The sequence below is a fragment of the Narcine bancroftii genome, chromosome 7, assembly GCF_036971445.1.
Source record: "Narcine bancroftii isolate sNarBan1 chromosome 7, sNarBan1.hap1, whole genome shotgun sequence".
NCBI classification, from domain to species: Eukaryota; Metazoa; Chordata; class Chondrichthyes; order Torpediniformes; family Narcinidae; genus Narcine; species Narcine bancroftii.
Genome location: NC_091475.1, coordinates 37,750,438 through 37,770,471, shown reverse-complemented (window position 1 = coordinate 37,770,471; position 20,034 = coordinate 37,750,438). Strand labels below are relative to the sequence as shown.

Sequence of the window (20,034 nt, the reverse complement as noted above, 5' to 3'; positions counted from 1 at the left end):
GAAAATCACCTTAAAGATTTCACCAGGACATTGCAACTAAAGAAAAGCGATTTCAGGACAAATGGAATCCATCAAACCCGGCCAATTATTGTTGGACTCTAATACGAGAAGCATCAGGGTGCTGAATCCAAATGAAAATCAGCCACAAAAGATTTTTCAGCCATTTGAACTAACTCAGGATGTGTATAGGCCTCTGACAACTAATTAGGACAGCAGTCCATACAATGCAACTAAATTCAATAAAAGTTCATTTAATGTTTCTCTAACTTCCTGTGTGATACAGCAAATCTGAAATGTGTGTTCAGTTTGAAGTTGTCTATCATAATCCCCAATTATTTTTTGCATGAAGCAAACCTTTTGGGGAAAAAAAATTATTGTCCAGTGCTATCAAACTTTTATTAAGACATCCGCTTTTCCTGGTGTTTAAAAAAAAAAAGGTCAAAAATCTCAAGATGGAAGTTATCACCAGTTCCAGCAAATGTTCAGTCCTCCAATTTGGCTCATTGACCCCCTTCATTTATTTACTAAGTGCCCTATAAGAAAGCTGTCTCCTGAGCAATAAACATTGCAAAATCACAAAGGCAACCCTAAAGAGCAGACTGGGAAACTTGTTCTGAATGTTACTGCATCTCAGCGTCCTTGATTATGACCATCAGCTCAAGTGGATGCTGGTTGTATAGGATGGGTGATAGTGAACAGCAGCTTTCTTCATATGTAGAGTAAATAATCTGTAGGAAGCTCAACTCATTCTTGATCTCAGCCATTTCTGAACAGTATTAAGACAAACTTTTGACACATGGAAGAACAGTTCTTCAAATAAAACATTTATTGTATCAGCTTAAATATAAGAGAGCATTGTAAGAAAGGATGTTGCACATGACCTGTAGTTTCTGATGTACTTACTGTTCATCTCTCAAGGTCATATGGACTACAGGACTCAATGCGACATCGAATCACAAGCCAATGAACCTTGACAGTGAGGAATGTAGTCTGTATTATGTTTTTGTTCCAGCTTTGGGTCAGGTCAATGCTGTCATTGTTAGTTGCATGAGCAACAATTACTTCCTTATCCTGTGATGCTTCATTTTGAAATTATGCCTGCTCCCAGATCCTTGCCATCTTGTCAACATGGCACCATGTTTTGTGGCCCCACTGGTTTTTATTTTAGCCTGACCCTATAGTCAGATTTCAGGTGATTTCAAAATTGGATTTGTAGTCCATTTGACACCATGTTCATATTGTGCAACCATTTCAAAAGTGCTTGTCTCACAGCCAGTACTCAATATTGAGGTGATGTCCATTGTCTCTCTTTCTCCTGTGTTGGGTCTTTGCTTCCTATCTTTGATTGGTTTGACATTCAGGCTCACTCTGGCCTCTATGATCCAGTTCTCTATTCTTGCAAGCATAGGTTACATTGGAGGTTAGCTCCATGGTTCAGTGTTACAGTGATCCTAAGTTACTTTGCAGTTCAGGAGCTGCCTTATTTCAGAAATCCTTGAAAGACCTAATTTTCTAGCCCAGAAAACAGTGATCTTACTCTGAGGTAAGGTGTCTACTTTTATGCTAAGATTATTTCTGTTGTTATGCATTATATCAGCTGAAATTTGTGGACAAATGACACATTTGCACCATTATTATTTTCATCAATAAAGCATATTTTGTAGCCTGTTAAGATGAGAAAAATGTCTCATAGATGCATTGCAATCACTGAGACAAAGAAGATCGGGTTAATTACCAAAGGCTTGGTTGAGGAAGTGAATTTAGAGGAGGGACTTTAGGAGAAGGGAGAGGTTGGAGAATTGATGGAGTGGGACTATCACAACTGAAAGGACAGCCACCAAGGGTGGGTTGCAGGGGAGGGGCTGCAAAACAGACTGAAGTCCGCAGGACTGGACAAGATGAGAGGAGGGAGAAGAGGTGACTAGGGAATGATTAAACAGAAAGGGAGAGACTTTAATAGATGATGGAAGTGTTACTGAGGATGGAGGTGAAATCTGGGCAGGACTTTGCACAGAAGAAATGTGTGGTATCAGGCTTGAGTGAAAAACGAGTAGCTGGCCAAGTGAGCAATGGACTAATTCCCTCTCTAGATGACAGCATATGGATGAATGAATTAGATGATAATAGCCATTTCATTCACTGCTCTGTTATCCCTTTATTCTCCATTAACCAGGCTCCCTTGGGCTGATTGGTTCTGTTCCCCATATCTACTGTACTTTAGTTTTATAGCTATAGTTCACCCTGAAGTTCTCTGCTAAATCAGGTCCCATCAATCAATTATGGCTCAGTGATTTTTTTTTGCATCAAGGAGCTGCCCATTCAATTGCTCTTCCAGAGATGAGACCACATTACCATGGTTGACACTTTTGCGGTGCCAAGGGAGTGCAGAAACATAGAAGATGACACCTTTCACACGAGACGTTTAGTCAACGGCTTACCTGCCCTCGAGGGGAGAGCATTACTTCAAAGGATATGGAAACTCTCCATGGTTAATGCGCACTCCCCAATCAAAACTCCCAAAAAAAATCATCTACTCCTTCCTCATCGGGGACTTGGCCATGGGATCTTGCTGTGCACAACTTGGATGTTTTACAATTGACCATGTGCCAGAGAGACTTCACTGACAGACACAAGTTATCCTAACAACAAGAAAGCAGCTATAATGATGCAAGTCCCAGCTTTCCTTGGATCTTGTTAGACTCACTCTGAAATTGAGAAATATTTTAAACATTTCATGTACTCATGGAGTGTACTGCTAGATAAATTGTTCCTTCATCAATCCCAATTAGTCTTCCCTGATAATTATTTTTTATACTCACACGTTGTGCTCCCCTTTTTAATCTTGTGGCATATTCTGGTTAAATTGTAATTTGATAATGGAATTGATGCTCAGATCTATGGATCTTTTTATACCAAGGAAACACAAATATCTGTATGTACTAACTGTAGTCCTTGAATTGTAGAATAGTTAGTTTGAATGTTTTATTTGATGTGGTGGCTGAATGGTGCTGGAGAAAAGTAGATTAATAGACATGCTGAGGGGGGAATATCTGTGTACTTACCTGTGACTTTTACATTCCTAAATGAATAAATGATTTGATCTTCTCTACGTTGTGCTTCCTCTTTGCATCTTTAGTTTGTGGGGACAGCAATAAATTAATTCACAAGTGCATTTTTTTAAAAAATTTCAACCCCAGCATGTCCCTTTCTAAAATTACTAACTGCAATTAGATGTGACAGCCTCTGTCATTTAAGCATTATCTTGTGTTGAATTAGCTTCTGTGGATAAATTCCCTTTCAGTAAACCTTCCAGATAGAGGTGACTCTAAAGCTGCCTTTAAAATAGTTAAGCAAAGCTTTTGTCAATTACAAAATTAAGACCTTTATCAAATTAGGACCTTTTTCTAAAAAGGGAAATATTGCCTGTAAAGGGAATTAGAATTTCAATATTGGTTTTGCTTCCCTGCTGGAAACCATTGTGGATTGATGTATCCTCTCTATCTGGAGACTAATTAAATCATAATACTTTGGGTTTAAGAAATGCAGCTTCTAACATTTTTTAAAGTGTAGATATTCTAGAGGATGAGCGTCACTGAATACTTGCAGAATAGTGGGAAATTTTCTCTTGTATTACGGATTTAATAACATCCAAGCTGGTTAAAATAGTGGATATTGGAAGAGATCACTAAAAATAGAAGCTAGGATTTTTTTCAGGTGATAAAGCTCTTGTGAATTCACTTTTTGAAATCAATGGTGGCAACTTGTATCAAAATTGTGCTTTTTTTTAAAAAATACTAACCAACATAAAGAGATGTGTTACATCATCTGACTGCAGCAATGGAAATTAACCCATACAGTGTTATATTTAAAATAATACTTTTAATTATTAATTAACAATAATATAACACCTCTAATCTATCTAAACTTCTCTATAGCTTTCTAAACATTGACTTAACCCCAACTATGTGAGCGTGCATGGTTGGGGGGGGGGGGGGTGGGTGCATGCCCAAGCCTCTACAATTCAGGCATAATTCTTTAAAGACAATTAAAAGTTCAGATTCAGAAATTCCAATGTTGATATGTAGGCTTAAAATTGATGCAAAGAAGTTCATAAAGTAGGTGGGAGAGACCAGGGTGACTGTCTGTTTATAAACTCATGAAATCCTTGTCGAGATACTTCCATAGAAATGTCCTTTTAGCCATACTGGGATTCAACAATTCCCTACAGAAGTGATTTTTCCTTTGTTGAGGTTTTAAACATGATCTTGTAGCAGGCTGAGCAACTGCGCAGTTAGATGGGCCAAATCACCACCCCAGTCCAACACAAGATGGTGCAGACCCCCCTTCCCTTTCAAGGAGAAACCGGTGGTTAGTGACACGCAATGCCTGGGGGACAGCTCTGCTTATGTGTTGAATGCTGCTGGATGGGGAGTGACACCGTGATGCACTGATGTCACTTCCTAAGGCCAGTGCACCCTCATAGGAAGTGGGTGGTCTCCTCAAGCAGCGAGAGGAATTCAAAATAAAGTTCAGTTACTGGTTCACCTCGTGATGTATGGATGTCTCTCATTTCGGTAGCGCTGCTGTTAGCAGATGCTACATTGGTGACCCCAACAGTTCCAACATCTTTGGAACCCACCTCAAACATGACAAAATGCAGGATGCTACTAATGCTACAGGATTTGCTTACAACTGGCCAAGTCACAGTTCCAGATCAGAGGATACCAAGTTCTGGCACGTCGTCAGCACCCTGGATGCCCTACCATAGCAAAAGTAGGGTCCTTCATGGAAAGTCCTCCTATGGAGCATAAGTACGAGCAATTCCAACATTTCCTTCTCAATTCCCTGGACCTCAGCTGACTCGAGCATGCCGTCCACATCCTGAATATGCTAGGCCTGGTCGATAGGAACCCCTCCGAGCTCATGCACAAAATGGTGGTCTTAGCGGACGGACACACTCTATCTTGTTCGAGGCCCTGTTCCCCTTCAAGCTACTGGTGGATGTTTCTTCGGCAATATCCAACATGTATTTCAGTGCCCCACACCTGGTAGCCAAAGAAGTAGACAGACTTTTCCACACCCCGCAACAGAGCTCCATACGTGTGCAACCGATCTACGCCATCATCCCCACCTCACCCAGCCCCCACCGGGCCCCCCAGCAGTAGCCGCAGCCAGCCATAATGTAATGAATTTTCAGACAAACAAAGCGAATACTGTTTCTACTACCGCAGATGGGGCCGTAACACCCGATGGTGCATCCCTCCATGTTCGTACCCCAGTGCCAAGTCAAGTGCCGCAGCGGGAAACAGACAGGCTGGCTGCTGATAGTGGCCTCGGTGTAGGCACACATAAAGGCCTACTCTACCTTAGGGACCAGTGAACAAACAGGGATTTCCTAGTCAACACAGGCACAGAGATAAGCCTTATTCTGTCGATGTATTTCAAACTTAAACACAATTCCAAGGGCCTTCTCCTGCAGACAGTCAACAGTTTCTCCATTCCGAGTTTGGCACCTGCCTGTTCACAATCCACTGGAAGTGTACGATAGCGACCGTGGGACAAGCCCTACTCGGAGCAGATTTCCTCCGGGCACACGAGCTCCTGGTGGACATGAACAGATCCTGTTTGGTCAGCAGTACCACGTTCCAGTCATACCCCCTCACTCTATGCAATGTTCCTTTCTGCTGCTAGGAATCCATGCTCTGGACCATAATGAATATACCCTCCTACTGGCCAAGTATCTGTCACTGTTGGTGCCCAACTTCCACAACACTAAACCAGCACATGGTGTGGAGCACCACATCGAGACTACCAGGCCCCCAGTGTATGCACGGGCATGGGGCCTCGCACAGGATATACTCCTTCAAGGCAAGACTGAGTTCGCTGCCATGGAGGAGCTGGATTCGTCCGCCATTCAAACAGCCCCTGGGCTACCCGTGGTCCAGAAAGAAATCTGGCAATTGGCACCCATGTGGCATCGACGCCACCGTCCCAGATAGATACCCCATCCCACACGTCCAGGATTTTGCCACAAGGCTCCAGGGTGGACCCTGAAAACGGCCATTATTACACCTTTCAGCCTTTTTGTGTTCCTTCGGATGCCTATCAGACTACAGAACGCAGCCCAGATGTTTTATTGTCTCATGGACATGGTTGGCAGGGACCTCAATTTAATCTTCGTCTACCTGGTTGACATTCTCATCGCCAGCCCTGACGCCAGCACACATAGGACACATCTGACTTGCCTTTTCAACTGGTTGCAGGAGTTCGGACTTAAGGTGAACCCAGCTTAGTGCCAGTTCACCCTGGAAACTATCGATTTCTTGGAACACCATATCACCTGAGAGGGGGCCACACTGCTGCCGGGTAAGGTGGAAGCCATCCAATGTTTTCCCAGGCCAAGCACTACTCAAAAGCCTATAAGAATTCCTGGGGATGGTGAACTTCTATCATCGTTTCCTCCCGGGAGCAGCTACCCTCCTGCAACCCCTATTCAACCTCTTCAAACTCGGTGACAAGGCCCTCCAGTGGACACACGAAACTGTTGAAGCATTCCAGGCAACCAATGCGGCACTGGTGGAACTACATCTTTGGCCCATACAGACTCTTCCTCCCCCCCAGCCCTTATACCAGGTGCATCAGACAGAATAGTCGGTGTGGTGCTGGAGCAATGGGTTGATGAACAGTGGTGTCCCCTAGCTTTCTTCAGCAAACATCTCCAGACCCCAGAACTCCAGTACAGCGTGTTCAACCGTGAACTGTTGGCCCTGTACCTGGCAATACGACATTTCTGGTACATGTTAGAAGGAAGGGTTTTCGTCGCCTACACAGACCACAAGCCACTCAGCAAGGTTTCGGACCTGTGGTCGGTGAGGTAACAACAACACCTCTCCTACATTTCCAACTGTACAACGGACATTCGTCACTTAACAGGCAAATCCAGTGTGGTGGCCTACACGCCGTCCAGACCGGCCATCGCTGCTACCTCAGGAGGGTTAATGATTTCTGGGAGCACAACTTTACTGTGCAACAGGTCCACAGGTTTCCCCAGACCCATCCTACCCATGATCTGGAGGCAGCGGGTGTTTGATCAAATGCTAGTCTGTCATATCCTTCCATAAGGTCCACGGTCCGCCTGCTACCTGATAAGTTCATGTGGCACAGCCTTTGCCATGATGTAACCCTGTGGGCTAAGACTTATTTGGGCTGCCAATGCACCAAACTGCACAGATACACCAAAGGCCCGCTCCAGAACATCGACACAGTGCCTTTTTGACCATGTGCGCATGGACATCATCGGCCCACTCCCTGTGAGCCAAGGTATCTGATAGTCATTAACAGTAATCGACCATTTTACCCATTGACCGGAAGCGATACCCCTGCCCTGGAGAGGACAGCAAGGGACACCCCTACAATGCCCTTACAAAGGCCCATTCATAGTGTTGCAGTGAGGTGGTGTTGTTTTCACCTTGGACATTGACAGGTAGCAGGACAGGTTTATCAATGACCGCCTCAAGGCAGTGCATCTGAACTCAAACCAGCCTGTCTCAGATCCCCAGGTCAGACACAGAGGCCGCCTGCCCAAAGACAGTACGGTAACTTGATTAATGGGTGGTAGCGATTCTTGGGGCTGGGGGCTCGTGTAACTCGTGTAGTTGTCCGACACAAGATAGCGCGGGTCCCCCTTCCCTTCCGAGGAGAAGCCCATGGTTGGCGATACGCGTTGCCCAAGGGATAGTGCTGCTTCCGTGTTGCATGCCTCTGGACAGGGAGTGACGCCACAATGCGCTGACATCACTTCCTAGGGCTAGTGCGCCACTCACAGGAAGTTGGCGGTCTCCTCAAGTAGCGCGAGTAATTCAAGTTCAGTTACTGGTTCACCTCGTGCTGTGTGGACGTCTCTCATTTCGGTAGCGCTGCCATTAGCAGGTGCTACCATCTCCCCACAAAAGCCCTATACATCGACATGAGAAAATCCTCTCCCTTAGAATCTTCTCCAATAATGTCCCTTGTGTAAACCTCACTAGCATATGGTTTCCTGGTTTGTATTACCTCCCCAGGAACCACACTGGCTATTCTCCAGTCCTCTGGGACCTTACTGTGGCTAAAATGGATGCAAAGATCTCTGTCATGGCAGTCTCCTTTCTTGCCTCTCAGCATTGATTCCAAGGTTCATTTATTGTCATATTAAATTGTATGTTTGTACACATGTAATAGTTGAGTTTTGGGGAACAATTTCACGGGTCAAATTTGGGGGATCAATTTTTATATGGATTCTGCTTTTGACCGCAGTAAGTACCTACTGTACATCGTTCAAGGCAACAGGAGCTCAGATGGCTGGGACTGGATGCTAGGCCCACATTTGGGGCATCAGCTGCTCAGTTGGATGGGTGGCCAAGGTGAGGAATCGCAGTCAGGGTATTGGGAGCTCCAGTGGGTGGGTGGCCGTCCGAGGCATCAGGAACTCTGGTGAGAAGGCAGCTGGGCGAGAATCCGCAGTCGGGGCATCGGGAGCTCTGGTGGATGGGCAGCCAAGTTCGTGGTCAAGGCGTCGGGAGCTCAGATGGGTGGGGCGGGATGTCGGAATCTTGGATGGGCAGATGGCTGATGGGAGGGGCCGGGGCATCAGGAGCTTGGAAGGGTGAGTGGTCAGAGCACCGGGAGTTCAGATGGGTGGGCAGCTGAAGCAAGGGTTCGCAGTCAGTGTGTTGGGAGCTCGGTTTGGCATGCAGTTGGGGCCAAAAATAGGCGGATTGACTTTTACACGAGAGAAAAAATGGGGATTGACTTTTACCCGGAATCGACTATTACATGAGTATATATGGTAGTATAGAATGTAATATTACACAAAATTGCCTTCTGCCTACAGTAAGACAGACAGAGTTGCCATTAGTATCACCCAGAACCCCTCATAATATGAGAGAAAGAGAAGCAAAAGAGTGTCACTGGGTGTCCATGGATTCGCCTCTAGTGCTCCCTCAGCCTCTGCAGCTGCACCAACCCCTATTCGATTCATCGGCAACCTGAACCCCAGATCTAAACCTGTGATACGATCATGAAGCTTTCAGTGCTCGAGGCCCTTCGGGAGCCCTTCTAACCCTCAGCACCCTCTCTGGTACCTGCAGCCTGTGTGGGACCCTCAGCTGCAGAGCCCCTCGCTGGTCTGCTATCCTGGTCATGACCTATAGGGTCGTCTCCTCTGCTTCTCCCTCTCAATAGGGGGTGTTCTTCCCGTTTCTGGTTCCTGCGCCAGTCCCCTGCTCCCCGGAGTCTGCAACCCTAGTGGCTGCGCCAAGCACAGGCGCCGCCTCCTTGGGCACAGACCCATGTTTGCAGGATTTTAGTTTAAAAACACTGTTGGCTCCTCTAACAGGCTGTTTAATCCCTGTATGGAGCTTCCAGCATTATGACCAGGCAGTTGAACCCTTTGGAGCGATCCCATCAGCCCCGAGGGACATCCATCTTAATCCTCTTCAACAGATCAAAAACTGCCTGCTCTTGATGTCAACATGCCCATTGTTATCAGCATACCCTTCCTTAGATCACTACCCTCCATGTCTGTCTCATTGGTGAATACAAAAACAAGTACTTGTTTAGTACCTTTCCCACTTCTTCTGGTTCCAAGCATAAATTCACATTTTTTTTCCACCCTCACTCTGGTTATCGTCTTATTTTAATATACTGTGTGTATAATTCTTTCCTCCTTCTCACCAACAACATTTCTTAATCCTATTTTAGACTGCCTGGTTCCCTGTTTTACTTTTCTGCTTCCTTTATATTCCTCGAGTCTTGCCCATTTCAGCTTCTTAAGTGTTACGTATGCTTTCTGTTACTTTTCACATATTTGTAACATCTCATCATTCAAGTTTCCCAAACTTTCCTCTCCTCCTCTTTTGCTGTCACTGGACCAAGCTAGACCTCAATTTTAGCCAGATGATCCTGAAGCCATCCCACATGTCAGATGTGGACCTACTCAATAGGCCTCTTCACACTGTGAGCGAGCAGTGACCTGGGTGAAATTCCCAGGAAGGCAGGACCTCCTGGGCCTTTCACACTGTGATTCAAATTCCCTGTAATTTGCCCTCCCCAGCAATTTAGAGGGGGTCCCGGACCTAGTGATGACGTAGTGAAGGACGCATTTTACACACATGAAGTCCTACCAGAAGTCGGATCGCACAGTAATGGTGGATGAGGCTTTGTCATAAAACTAATGCCTATATGTTTAAATAAACTGAGTAATTCAATCCACAATCCTATTGCAAAAACACCTCTCCCACAGACTTCTTCCTTGATTTCACTATACATTTTATCACACTTATAATTGCATCTCCACAAGCCTTTAACATTTAATTGTGCATCTGCTGGCATCCATTATTACACAGACCTGAAATGATTATGCAATTGCTGATGTCACAACACCACCCCTGCTTGGCCATTTACTGATTCAGACCACAGGGAGAGGGTGGTCTGGGGTATTTACCTGGCTGTGTGGCCCTATCTCTAATTTTCCGGGCCAACATTTTCACACCACCGGTTCATGGGAGGGTTGCCGGGAAAATTTCCCTGGAATCCCCATTTTACACGGTGGTGTGAAGAGGCCTAATAACAATCCTCCTAATCTATTCTCCCCAGCTCCTGTCTAATACTGCTGCAATTGGCTTTTCCCCAATTTAGCACTTTCACCCGAAATTGCCTTATTTATATTTGCTTCCAAATAAGATGATGTCAAGAGTGTTTGGAATGAAATATGTGAATGAAATGGGGTGAGGGGATTAGGATTAAAAAAAACCTGAAATAAAAACAGCAAATGCTGGAAATACTCAGCAGGTCAGGCAGAGGAAGGAAAAACAGTTAACTGATGAAGGGTCTTCGACCTGAAATGTTAACCGTTTCTCTTCCATGCAGAGGCTGCTTGAGCTCCTGAAAGTTTTCAGCAGTTTCTTTCTATGGGAGAGATTGTTGAGCTTTTGGATATGAAAGAATAAAGGGATCTGGGAAGTTGAAACAGAAAGCAGCACTTAAACAGACAAGGGCATTAGAACATTAGAGGTTTACTCACTTGAGGAAGTGGTCCACCGTTTAACAGCTCTGGTAGATAATAGAGAGCTCAAACGCTCCTTTGAAGTACAAAGAAAGAAGATATATTGAGACTGCCGTTAGTACCGCTTGCCCCTTCAACACCATCCAAACTGGAGATCCAGCCCCTTTTATCCTCACTGGTCAAGATCTGGGAATTTGCCATCAGTTGGAGATGCCTTCACTACAAACACTACCTTCGCTACCTACCTATAGGTCACTAGAACTGGGCTGTAGAATGTGTTTATGAGAAGAATCTGTGGGGGAAAAAATCAGGCAAGGCCTCAGTTTCTGAGCGAGTATAGCACACTGATGAAGGAATGGCGACATTTTAGGACCAGTTCACTAAGATACTGTCTGGTCTGAGGAAACAAAGAAAACAAAATCTGTCATTCATGGCTTGTGGTGGCATTCCCACCTGGGTCAGATTTTATGGGTCTTCTCCAGGCCAAAATTTATCTTCACCATCTGGTGTACTGCACTCTCTTGGGTGAAAGGTGGAAGACATTGCTGTACTGCTTTAAAGAAATGGAGGGAGCTCTCCCTGGTGTCTTGGCAAATAGTCATTCTTCAATTAACATCACAGAAACATGACCAGGCCATTGTTAGTCCCAGTTCGTGGTCTTTGCCAAGCCTCACACAGGCTGCCATGTTTCCCACAATGCAGCTCCGATAACACTTTGAAATATTTTCATTTGCTGCAAATTTCATTTAATTTTACCAAATATGCCACTTTTTCTTGTTTATTTCTGGCTCTTCAATGACACCATCCGATGTTTGATGCCTTCGTTTCTTTGGCGAACTTGCTGTTTGTCACTAATTGATACAGAATGGAAACAGGCTCTTTGGCCCACTGACTCCATGCTGGCCACCATGTCCAGTTACACCTAATCCCCTTTTACTTTCCCCATCAAACCCCCGAGATTCTACCACTCATCTACATACTAGGGGCATATACAGTGGGCAATTAACCAATCAACTCACGTATCTTAGTGATGTGGGAGGAAACCAGAGCACACGGAGGAATTCAGAGCACCCAGAGGAAAGCAAACCACATGGAGGAAACGGGAGCACCTGGAGGAAACTAGAGCATCTGGAAGAATCCAGAGCACCCATAAGAAGTTGAAGCAACCAGGGGAAACTGAAGCACCTAGAGGCAATCAGAGCGCCCGGAGGAAACCGGAACACCCAGAGCAATCTGGAGCACCCAGATGAACCCACAAATCCATAGGGTGAACGTGGAAGCTCCACACTGGCAACACTGGATGTCAGGGCCAAAGCGGGATTGCTGGAGCCATGTACTCTATTAGCTGAGCAATGACCTTAGAATCTCCTATTCTCTAAACTGAAGCTGCTTCTCGCCTTCTTTATCAGAGCTGTACCTGACTTCTGTAAGTCATTGATTGCCATTGTTTCAACATTCACTTCCCTTGGTCCCAGCCAGCTGCCCTATCCTCGCTCAATGTCAGCCTGTCACTTGCAGCTGGAGGTTCACATTAGTAACACTCCCTATGGAAGTGCACTTGGAGTTTTCTTAATGACCCAGCTGCAGAGATAATCACAGAGGTTAGACCATATTCTGTTTCAACACAGCATTGGCACGGCGACGTGAGGATCTCTGATTACTTTCTCCCCATTGGGCAATGAGACAATGAGTTTGAAACATCATATCTTTGTGCATGATAAAGAGTACATGGCAACTGCTCATTGAAAGCCACCCTCAAGCAAGAGTGGGTTCAAACACAATAGGCAAAAAATGGCTGTCAGCCCCTTCACACTCATGTGAGCAATCTGGGGCTTGTAAAGTTTCAGTAACTGATTGTAACTGGTCACCAAAGCTTTAAAATTTGACTCTCAGAATAGGATAGATAAGGTTTCCTGCAGGGATACACCAGGACTGAATATTACTTGTAGATCAGAAAAATTAGCCTAATCTGCAAATAATATTGAAATAATTGAAGTATGAGCCAGAGGCTAATCTGAAATAACGCTCCATCCTTTAGGGTTTAATGACGATGAGGAGTGGGAGGAAGGGAATAATTTGCCTTCATACAAAGTCATTTTAGTCTAAGATAGTCCGCGCGGGCGCCGATTTTATGATTCTTCACCCATTATGTATAGGCTGCTTTTTTGCAAACCCTGGAGATTCATTTTAGATTAGCACTTCATTAGCATCTAAAAAGCAATTTTAGTAAATCTGTGACAAAATTTCAAGTGCTGGAATTAACTAATAAGATAGCTCCCTCCGGGCTGCTTTAAACCAACAGTTTTGTACGTCTAATTAAATGTTAATTGTTCAATTTCAAATGCTGGTTCAGCTTTTCAATTTATGCACTTTGCAACACAGGAACATTTTTATTTCTTAAATAATCAGCAATTAATAACTGCACTGGCTTCCCTGTTAGTTTGAGACAAAGTACTTTTATTTAGCTTTCCAGAATTAACCCAGCACATGGAGTCAATGAGACATTATTAGTGTTTGGAGGATGTCTTGACTATGATGAGACGTTTAATTATCATAGTCCTGGAATGCTTCAGTATATTCTTTCTGGGACAGATTAAATCATTTCCGTTTGTATCTTGTGGCAACCTTTGTTTATTTCAAAATCTATGTATCAGTATAAGAGGGCTTTCAGATGAAATGGTAACCCTAAGTCTTTGAGTGAATAGAGAAAACCCTGTGTAGACACCGTGAATGAATTAAATACACAAAATGCTAGAGAGGCTCAGCCAGTCAAACAGTGTCCTTTAGGTAGCAAAGGTAAAAATACATCACCTTGAGCCCTTCGTCAAGGTATGAGAAAATGTCGGCAGGCATCAGACCAAAAAGGTAGTGGGGGGTGGCAAAGGCAGGAGATGATAGATGGAGAGAGGAGGGAAGGGACAGCAGCAATGAGGGGGAGGAGGGATAACTGGGAAGGAAGGGGAGAACTGGAAAGGGAAGGGGAAAGAAAGGGCGAGGAAGTTTAGCAGAAAGCAGTAAAGTCAGTTGTGAAGGTCATTTGGCTGGAGGGTGCCCAGATAGAAGATAAGGTGTCGTTCCTCCAATCTGCAGGTGGTCAGGGTGGGATAGTACACAAGACCATGGAGAGACATGTGAGCGCGGGAATGTGACTCAGAAGTGAAATCGTTGGCTGGAAATCTGAAACAAAAACAAAACATTGGAAAAGCTCAGCAGGTCAGGCAGCATCTGTGGAGAGAGAAACAGGGATAACATTTCAGATCTGAGCTGGGGAAAAGAGAAAAAATGTTGGTTTTATGTTGCAGAGAATGTAGGAAGAAGGGTGCGTAAGGCAAAAGGAATATCTGTGATAAGGTGAGGTGAAAGTTGCCATGGAGATGAGTTGTGAATGGGGAAGTTAGAGACTGTCAAAGAAGTGTAATATGTTGCAAATAGCAAGATGGGATGTGTGAACGGAGGAAAACAACCTGAACCGATATCACAGATAGGTGACGAACATTAGAAATGACTAGTTCTGATTTTAGGTTTATATGGGTCAGCACAACATTATGGGCTGAAGGGCCTGTACTCTTCTATTTGTTCTATGATGCAGAGAGAGACTGAGCTACAGAGAACAGTACAGCATAGGAACAGATCCTTCATCTACTATGTCTGTGGCGGCCATGATGCCAATCTGAATTAATCCCATCTGCCTACACATGAATCTATTTCTGCCTGTTCACATATCAGTCTAAATACCTCTTAAATGGTGCTCTCGTATCTGCTTTTACCACCCCCATGGCACCTTTACCTCACACATCTCTTCTAAACTTTCCCCCTCTCATTGTGAAGCAATGCCCTCTTGGACTTGATATTTCCACCCTGGGAAAAAGGTTCTGACTGTTGACCTTATCTTTGCTTCTAATAATTAACTTCTATCACGTCTCTCCTCAGCCTCTGATGTTTGACGGAAAAATGCCGATTTGTCCAACTTCTCCTCATAGTTAATACTCATTAATCCAGACAATATCCTGCTGCTTCCTCTGCACAGCCCCAATATCCCTCCTGTATTATGGCAACTAGAACTGCACACAATGCTCCAAATTTGGCCTGACCAAAGTTTTATGCAATAGCCATATGTCCAGCCAACGTTTATAGTCATTTCCCTGATAGGTGAAAGCAAGCATGCCCCAATCCATTTGTGTTGCCGTTTGACCTCCCAGAGTGCATCACCTCCCGCTGGTCCAGATTAAACTCCATCTCCCATTTCTCTGCCCCGTTTCCAACTGGCCATTATCCTGCTATATTTTCTTTGATAACCTGCTCAAAACTCCACCAATTTTCAAGCATATTTACTAATATGGATTACTCATATTTTCATCCAAAACACGTCTTCTACATGTCTACACAGAAATATATCATATATTTTGGTGACTTTAAGGCATTGTGGATTTCCCACGGTGGATGTAAAAGGTGCTGTATAAATGCAAATTTTTCTTGTTTCAAGCTTGCTACACATTCACTTCAAAGTTGTATTTCACTATAAAATTGACTGAGGGGTACTGCCTTGCCTTCTTGGAAATAGTTGCAGATAATCCTTGACAATGCCTCAGCATAACATCTCTTGTGCATTTCAACACTGGAGTGTCAGCCTGAACTGTGTGCTGTCACTTGCAGAGAGGCTGCAAGGTATGACCTCTGACTCAGACAGATAATGGGGGACCTTGCCAAAGCAAGTGTTCCCCAGCTTGTGTCACTTAACAAGGCCATTGGAGCAAGCACTTTCATTTTTGTTCACTGTAGGAAAGGTGTCGCTCATGAGGGGAGTAATCTTCAGCACCGCAGCTCACTTACATTCACACAAGTGCAGTCAATCTATATTTTATCAGTAGACATGAATCATTGGTTTTCTTGTCTAATGGGATAGACAAAGTATACCTGCTGATGAATGATGTGTGTCTGTATCTTGCAAATTAATGTGCAGACATTAATGGAGCCCCAGAGCAGAGGAATAGAGTCCTTGCCTAGAGTTTTAAAGCACAGAATAATGCCCTTCAGTCCAACTTGTCCATGCCAACCAAGATGTCGATTTAGCCCATATCCTGCTAAACCTTTCCTATTCATGTCCAAATGCCTTTTAAACAAAATTCAACTATGTGGCATGGTTAGCGTAGCAGTTAGTGCAACACTGTTACAGCGTCACACATCTGGAACGGGATTCAAATCTAGTGCTGTCTATAAGGAATTTGTATATTCTCCTCATGGGTTTCCTCCCACCATTCAAACCGTATTGGGGATTGTAGGTTAATTGGATACTTGGGGGGGGTATGGACTCGAGAGCCGAAAGGACATGTTACCGTGGTGTATGTCTAAAAACTAAAAATTTAAGATTAGTTTATTGTCATGTCCATATACTCAAAATTTGCCAACTTTTGCCTGCCTTCAAGGCACACATGAGGTGCCATTAAGCCTTACCTCTACCAATTAGAGAAAGAGAAGCAAAAGAGACACCGAGTGTTCGTGGATTTGCTTTCTGTACCTCTACATCCTCTATAGCTGCATTGGCTCCTTTCCAGTGGTGAATCCAAGCTCCTGGTTGTGAATCCCCAATACGATCAGGAAGCTGCTGTCACCCGAGGCCCTTCAGGAGCCCACCTCACCATTGCCAGAAAAGTTGCCCCTCTGATCCCTTTCAAATCCTTCCCCTCACCTTAAACCTATGCCCCCAGACTCTCCACATCTGGTCTGGTCACAAAAATAAAAATCAGTACCAATAAACAGTCCAACATGTGGCTCCAAGCCACATCAAATGATCAATAAAATCAACCTAGTGCTGGGAATTTGCAAGTAAAATCTGGAAATGACGGATAATCTCCACGTCAGGTAGGTCTACAGGTCTACTGGCCTCCCCCACACACCATCCTAGTAGCCCTGCTCCTGTCCCTTTCTGGCATCAAGCCTTCTTATTTGGTCTGTTCTCCTATCACCACCACACTGGGTGAACTCAAGGGCAGAAGGTCCAATCAAGGCTGCAGGAGGCCTCGTTGAGCAAATCGTCAGAGATCACCAGCACCTAGAGAGGAGGAGCAGGTCCTTCTACCGGTTAATGCATCAGCTGCAATCTGCCATTGAAGCCATCCAGTCTGACACAGAGACAGAGAGATGTGCTCCAAGCGCTAGAGACCCCAGTTCGATCCTGACCTTAGGTGTGGAACTTGAATCTTCTCCTTGTTGGCTACATGGATTTTCCCCAGGCTCTTTAACTTGCTCCCACATGTGCAAGTGAGAGGTAGAAACAAGGATGTGCTGATGGAAATGTAGGCAGAATTTTTAAAATGGGATTCATCTAGGATTTGTGTGAATGATTTGTCAACATTGTTGATGGGCCAAATGACCTGTTTATTGCTTCCTCATGCCTCTATAACCAAACTGCTTTTCTCTCAGAGGTCGACCAGTGTGTTTCCACCTTTACTCTAGCCTCAGAGGACAAACACATTCTTTGTCCTTTGTGATTTCTCTGTGGGTGAATCAGGTTCTGTGAAGCAGGAACAGGCTGCTCAGCTCGGTCACAGGAGGTCCAACAGACCACGATGTCATCCATAAATTACAAAGCTGCAGGTTGTTGATTGATTTCCCTCCCTGACGTCATTTCAGTGACAAACAGGACCCTGAGCTTTACTGGGACTGTTAGCAAAGCATTGACTGTTTGAGAGAAGATGACAGGTTAACATCCTTTACTGTGACAGCCAGAGAAAATCTCAGAATGATTTAGAGAAAGGAGTTTGGAGACATCAGTGAATTTATTCAGGTTTTATTGGAATGTTCAATGCACAGGAGACAGCTCCAAAGCTGTTCTCTCTGAATTCAAATATGATGTGACATTCTAAGAAATATATGCTTTTGTTTATTAAGAGAATTCACCAGCACTCAGTTCTTTCTGAGTAAATCACAGGACCAGGCAGATTAGCTGACTTTGATATTTATGGTTGGGCTAGGATAATTGATGGGTGAATCATGTTCTGAATGTTTACTGTGCAGACTAATTTTCAAGGGACATAAAACTATCTGCTGGAGGGACTCAGCAGGTCAAACAGTATTCACTGATGCCACGCGACGGGGGGGGGGGGGGGGGGTGTGTAGATGCACCGGGTAACACTAGCAGAAGGGGGGGGGGGGGGTGACACTAAAATGACTGTCTATAAAATTTTTGTGCATTCAACTGAAATTTATTATTTTTTATAAAAATTTCTCTGTAGTTAGTTATAACAACAAAAACATTTTTCGTAAGCTCATCTTACATGCATCAATATACTTACAAGGCAGAAACTCGATGCTAATTTACTTTTTGAACCTTCAAATGTGCTTCGGTCAGAGCTTCCCAATTACAATGTTGCTTCGAATCATGGTTTCGTCTGCACGCACTGTTATTTTCTTTGCTGCTGTATGTATGATATTGTAATTTAAAGGTGTAATTTTCATATTGCTAGTTGTTTATCTCCCTACTATTGCCATTACATTCAGTGATATATGGGAATTACAATTTACAAGTAACATTAGTACAAAAAACATTACTAAGGTTCTGTATGGTCTGGTACGGGAGGAGTTCAATGGTTGGGGGGAGGGGGTGACACCAAGAGTTACCGCACTGGGTGACACCAACCCTAGTGATGCCACTGGCAGTATCATTGGAAGAATTTTTTTTCTGTTCTGGGCAGGTGAACTTATCAAGAGCCTAACCGATTTGTGTGAGGAATCCAAACTGTTCACCAACCCCTCCTTGAACCTACAGATGTAAACATGTGGTCTGACAGAAACAGGCACATCAAACACTGGATGATGCTCAACTGACTTTCTATGTGAGATCCTTCCAATACTACCTTGGCCTTTGAGCTCATCAGGGCTCAGGGCATGAAGCAGGTCTACTTTCGTGATGGTTGAAGGCCCAACCCTGACTCTTTTCCTTTTGCTGGACCAGTTATTTTCAGGGGAAGTTATTGCCTTATCAAATCATCTCCTCAGACCCTTACAATCATCTCCCCAGATCATGTTCCCCTGGTCTTCCTCATCCCTCTTCTCCAAAATTCCATTCTACATGTCCTCACCAGAGTCTTTCCTGCCAATTAAATCTTCCACTTCTTCATCAGTTACCTGTCCTGTTTATTGGTGGGAATGACAGGAGATCAGGTGAGTGCTTGGGCCTTGGCTACTGTACTCAGTACCTTGGGTTTTCTGTTCAGATGAATGTTGGTCCAGAAAAAGCTCTCCTGGCCTCTTTAATTGGGAAGAATTTTTAATCTTGACTTTCTAACCCTTCTTAGTTCAGTATAATGTTGTTTCTTGAGCATTAGAGTCTGAGAATCATCGTGAGATTGAGCATAGAAACAGACCTTTCAGTTTACCAGGTCCACGTAAACCATCAGCTACCTTTCCACACTAAACCTACCTAACCCCATTTTATTCCCTCCACATTCTCATCACCTGCATGCATCAAGGGCAATTTACAGTAGCCAATTAATATTTTTGGCATGTCGTTGCCCAGGTCAAACTCAAGCGCATAAAGGGAGAACATGTAAACTCCTCACAGACAGCACCAGAGGTCAGGATTGAATTTAAGTTACTGGAGTTGTGATAGTTTAGATGGTGTTATTGCTGTACCAAGCCATACAGTCGTAGATGTAAAGCGAGTAGAGCAGGGGTCTAAGAACGCAGAGCTGTGGTGCTCTGGTACTAATGGAGAATGTGGAGGAGATGTTCTTACCAATCCTCACTGATTGTGGTCTTGAGGTGAGGAAAAACAGGATCCAATGGGGCCCAGGTCTTGGAGTTCGCAGATCAGTTTTGAAGGACTGCCGAGCTGTAGTCTATAAAGTGCATCCTTATGTATGCGTCTTTGCTGTCGAGGTGTTCCAGGCCTTTATGTAGAGCCAGTAAGATGGCAACTGCCATAGACCTGTTACTGCAGTAGGCAAATTGGAACTGATCCATGTCGCCATTCATACAGGAGCTGATATGCTTCA

General features: G+C 44.3%; 1 protein-coding gene across 1 annotated transcript in view; it reads left to right on the top strand.

The window, feature by feature from the left end:
- The first annotated feature begins 16,877 nt into the window (after positions 1 to 16,877).
- Positions 16,878 to 20,034, top strand: part of LOC138739988 (uncharacterized) — a 58,492-nt gene continuing 55,335 nt past the window's right edge. The window contains exon 1 of the mRNA XM_069892440.1: positions 16,878 to 16,900. Coding sequence (XP_069748541.1) covers positions 16,878 to 16,900 — 23 coding nt within the window. The remainder of the gene's footprint in view (positions 16,901 to 20,034) is intronic.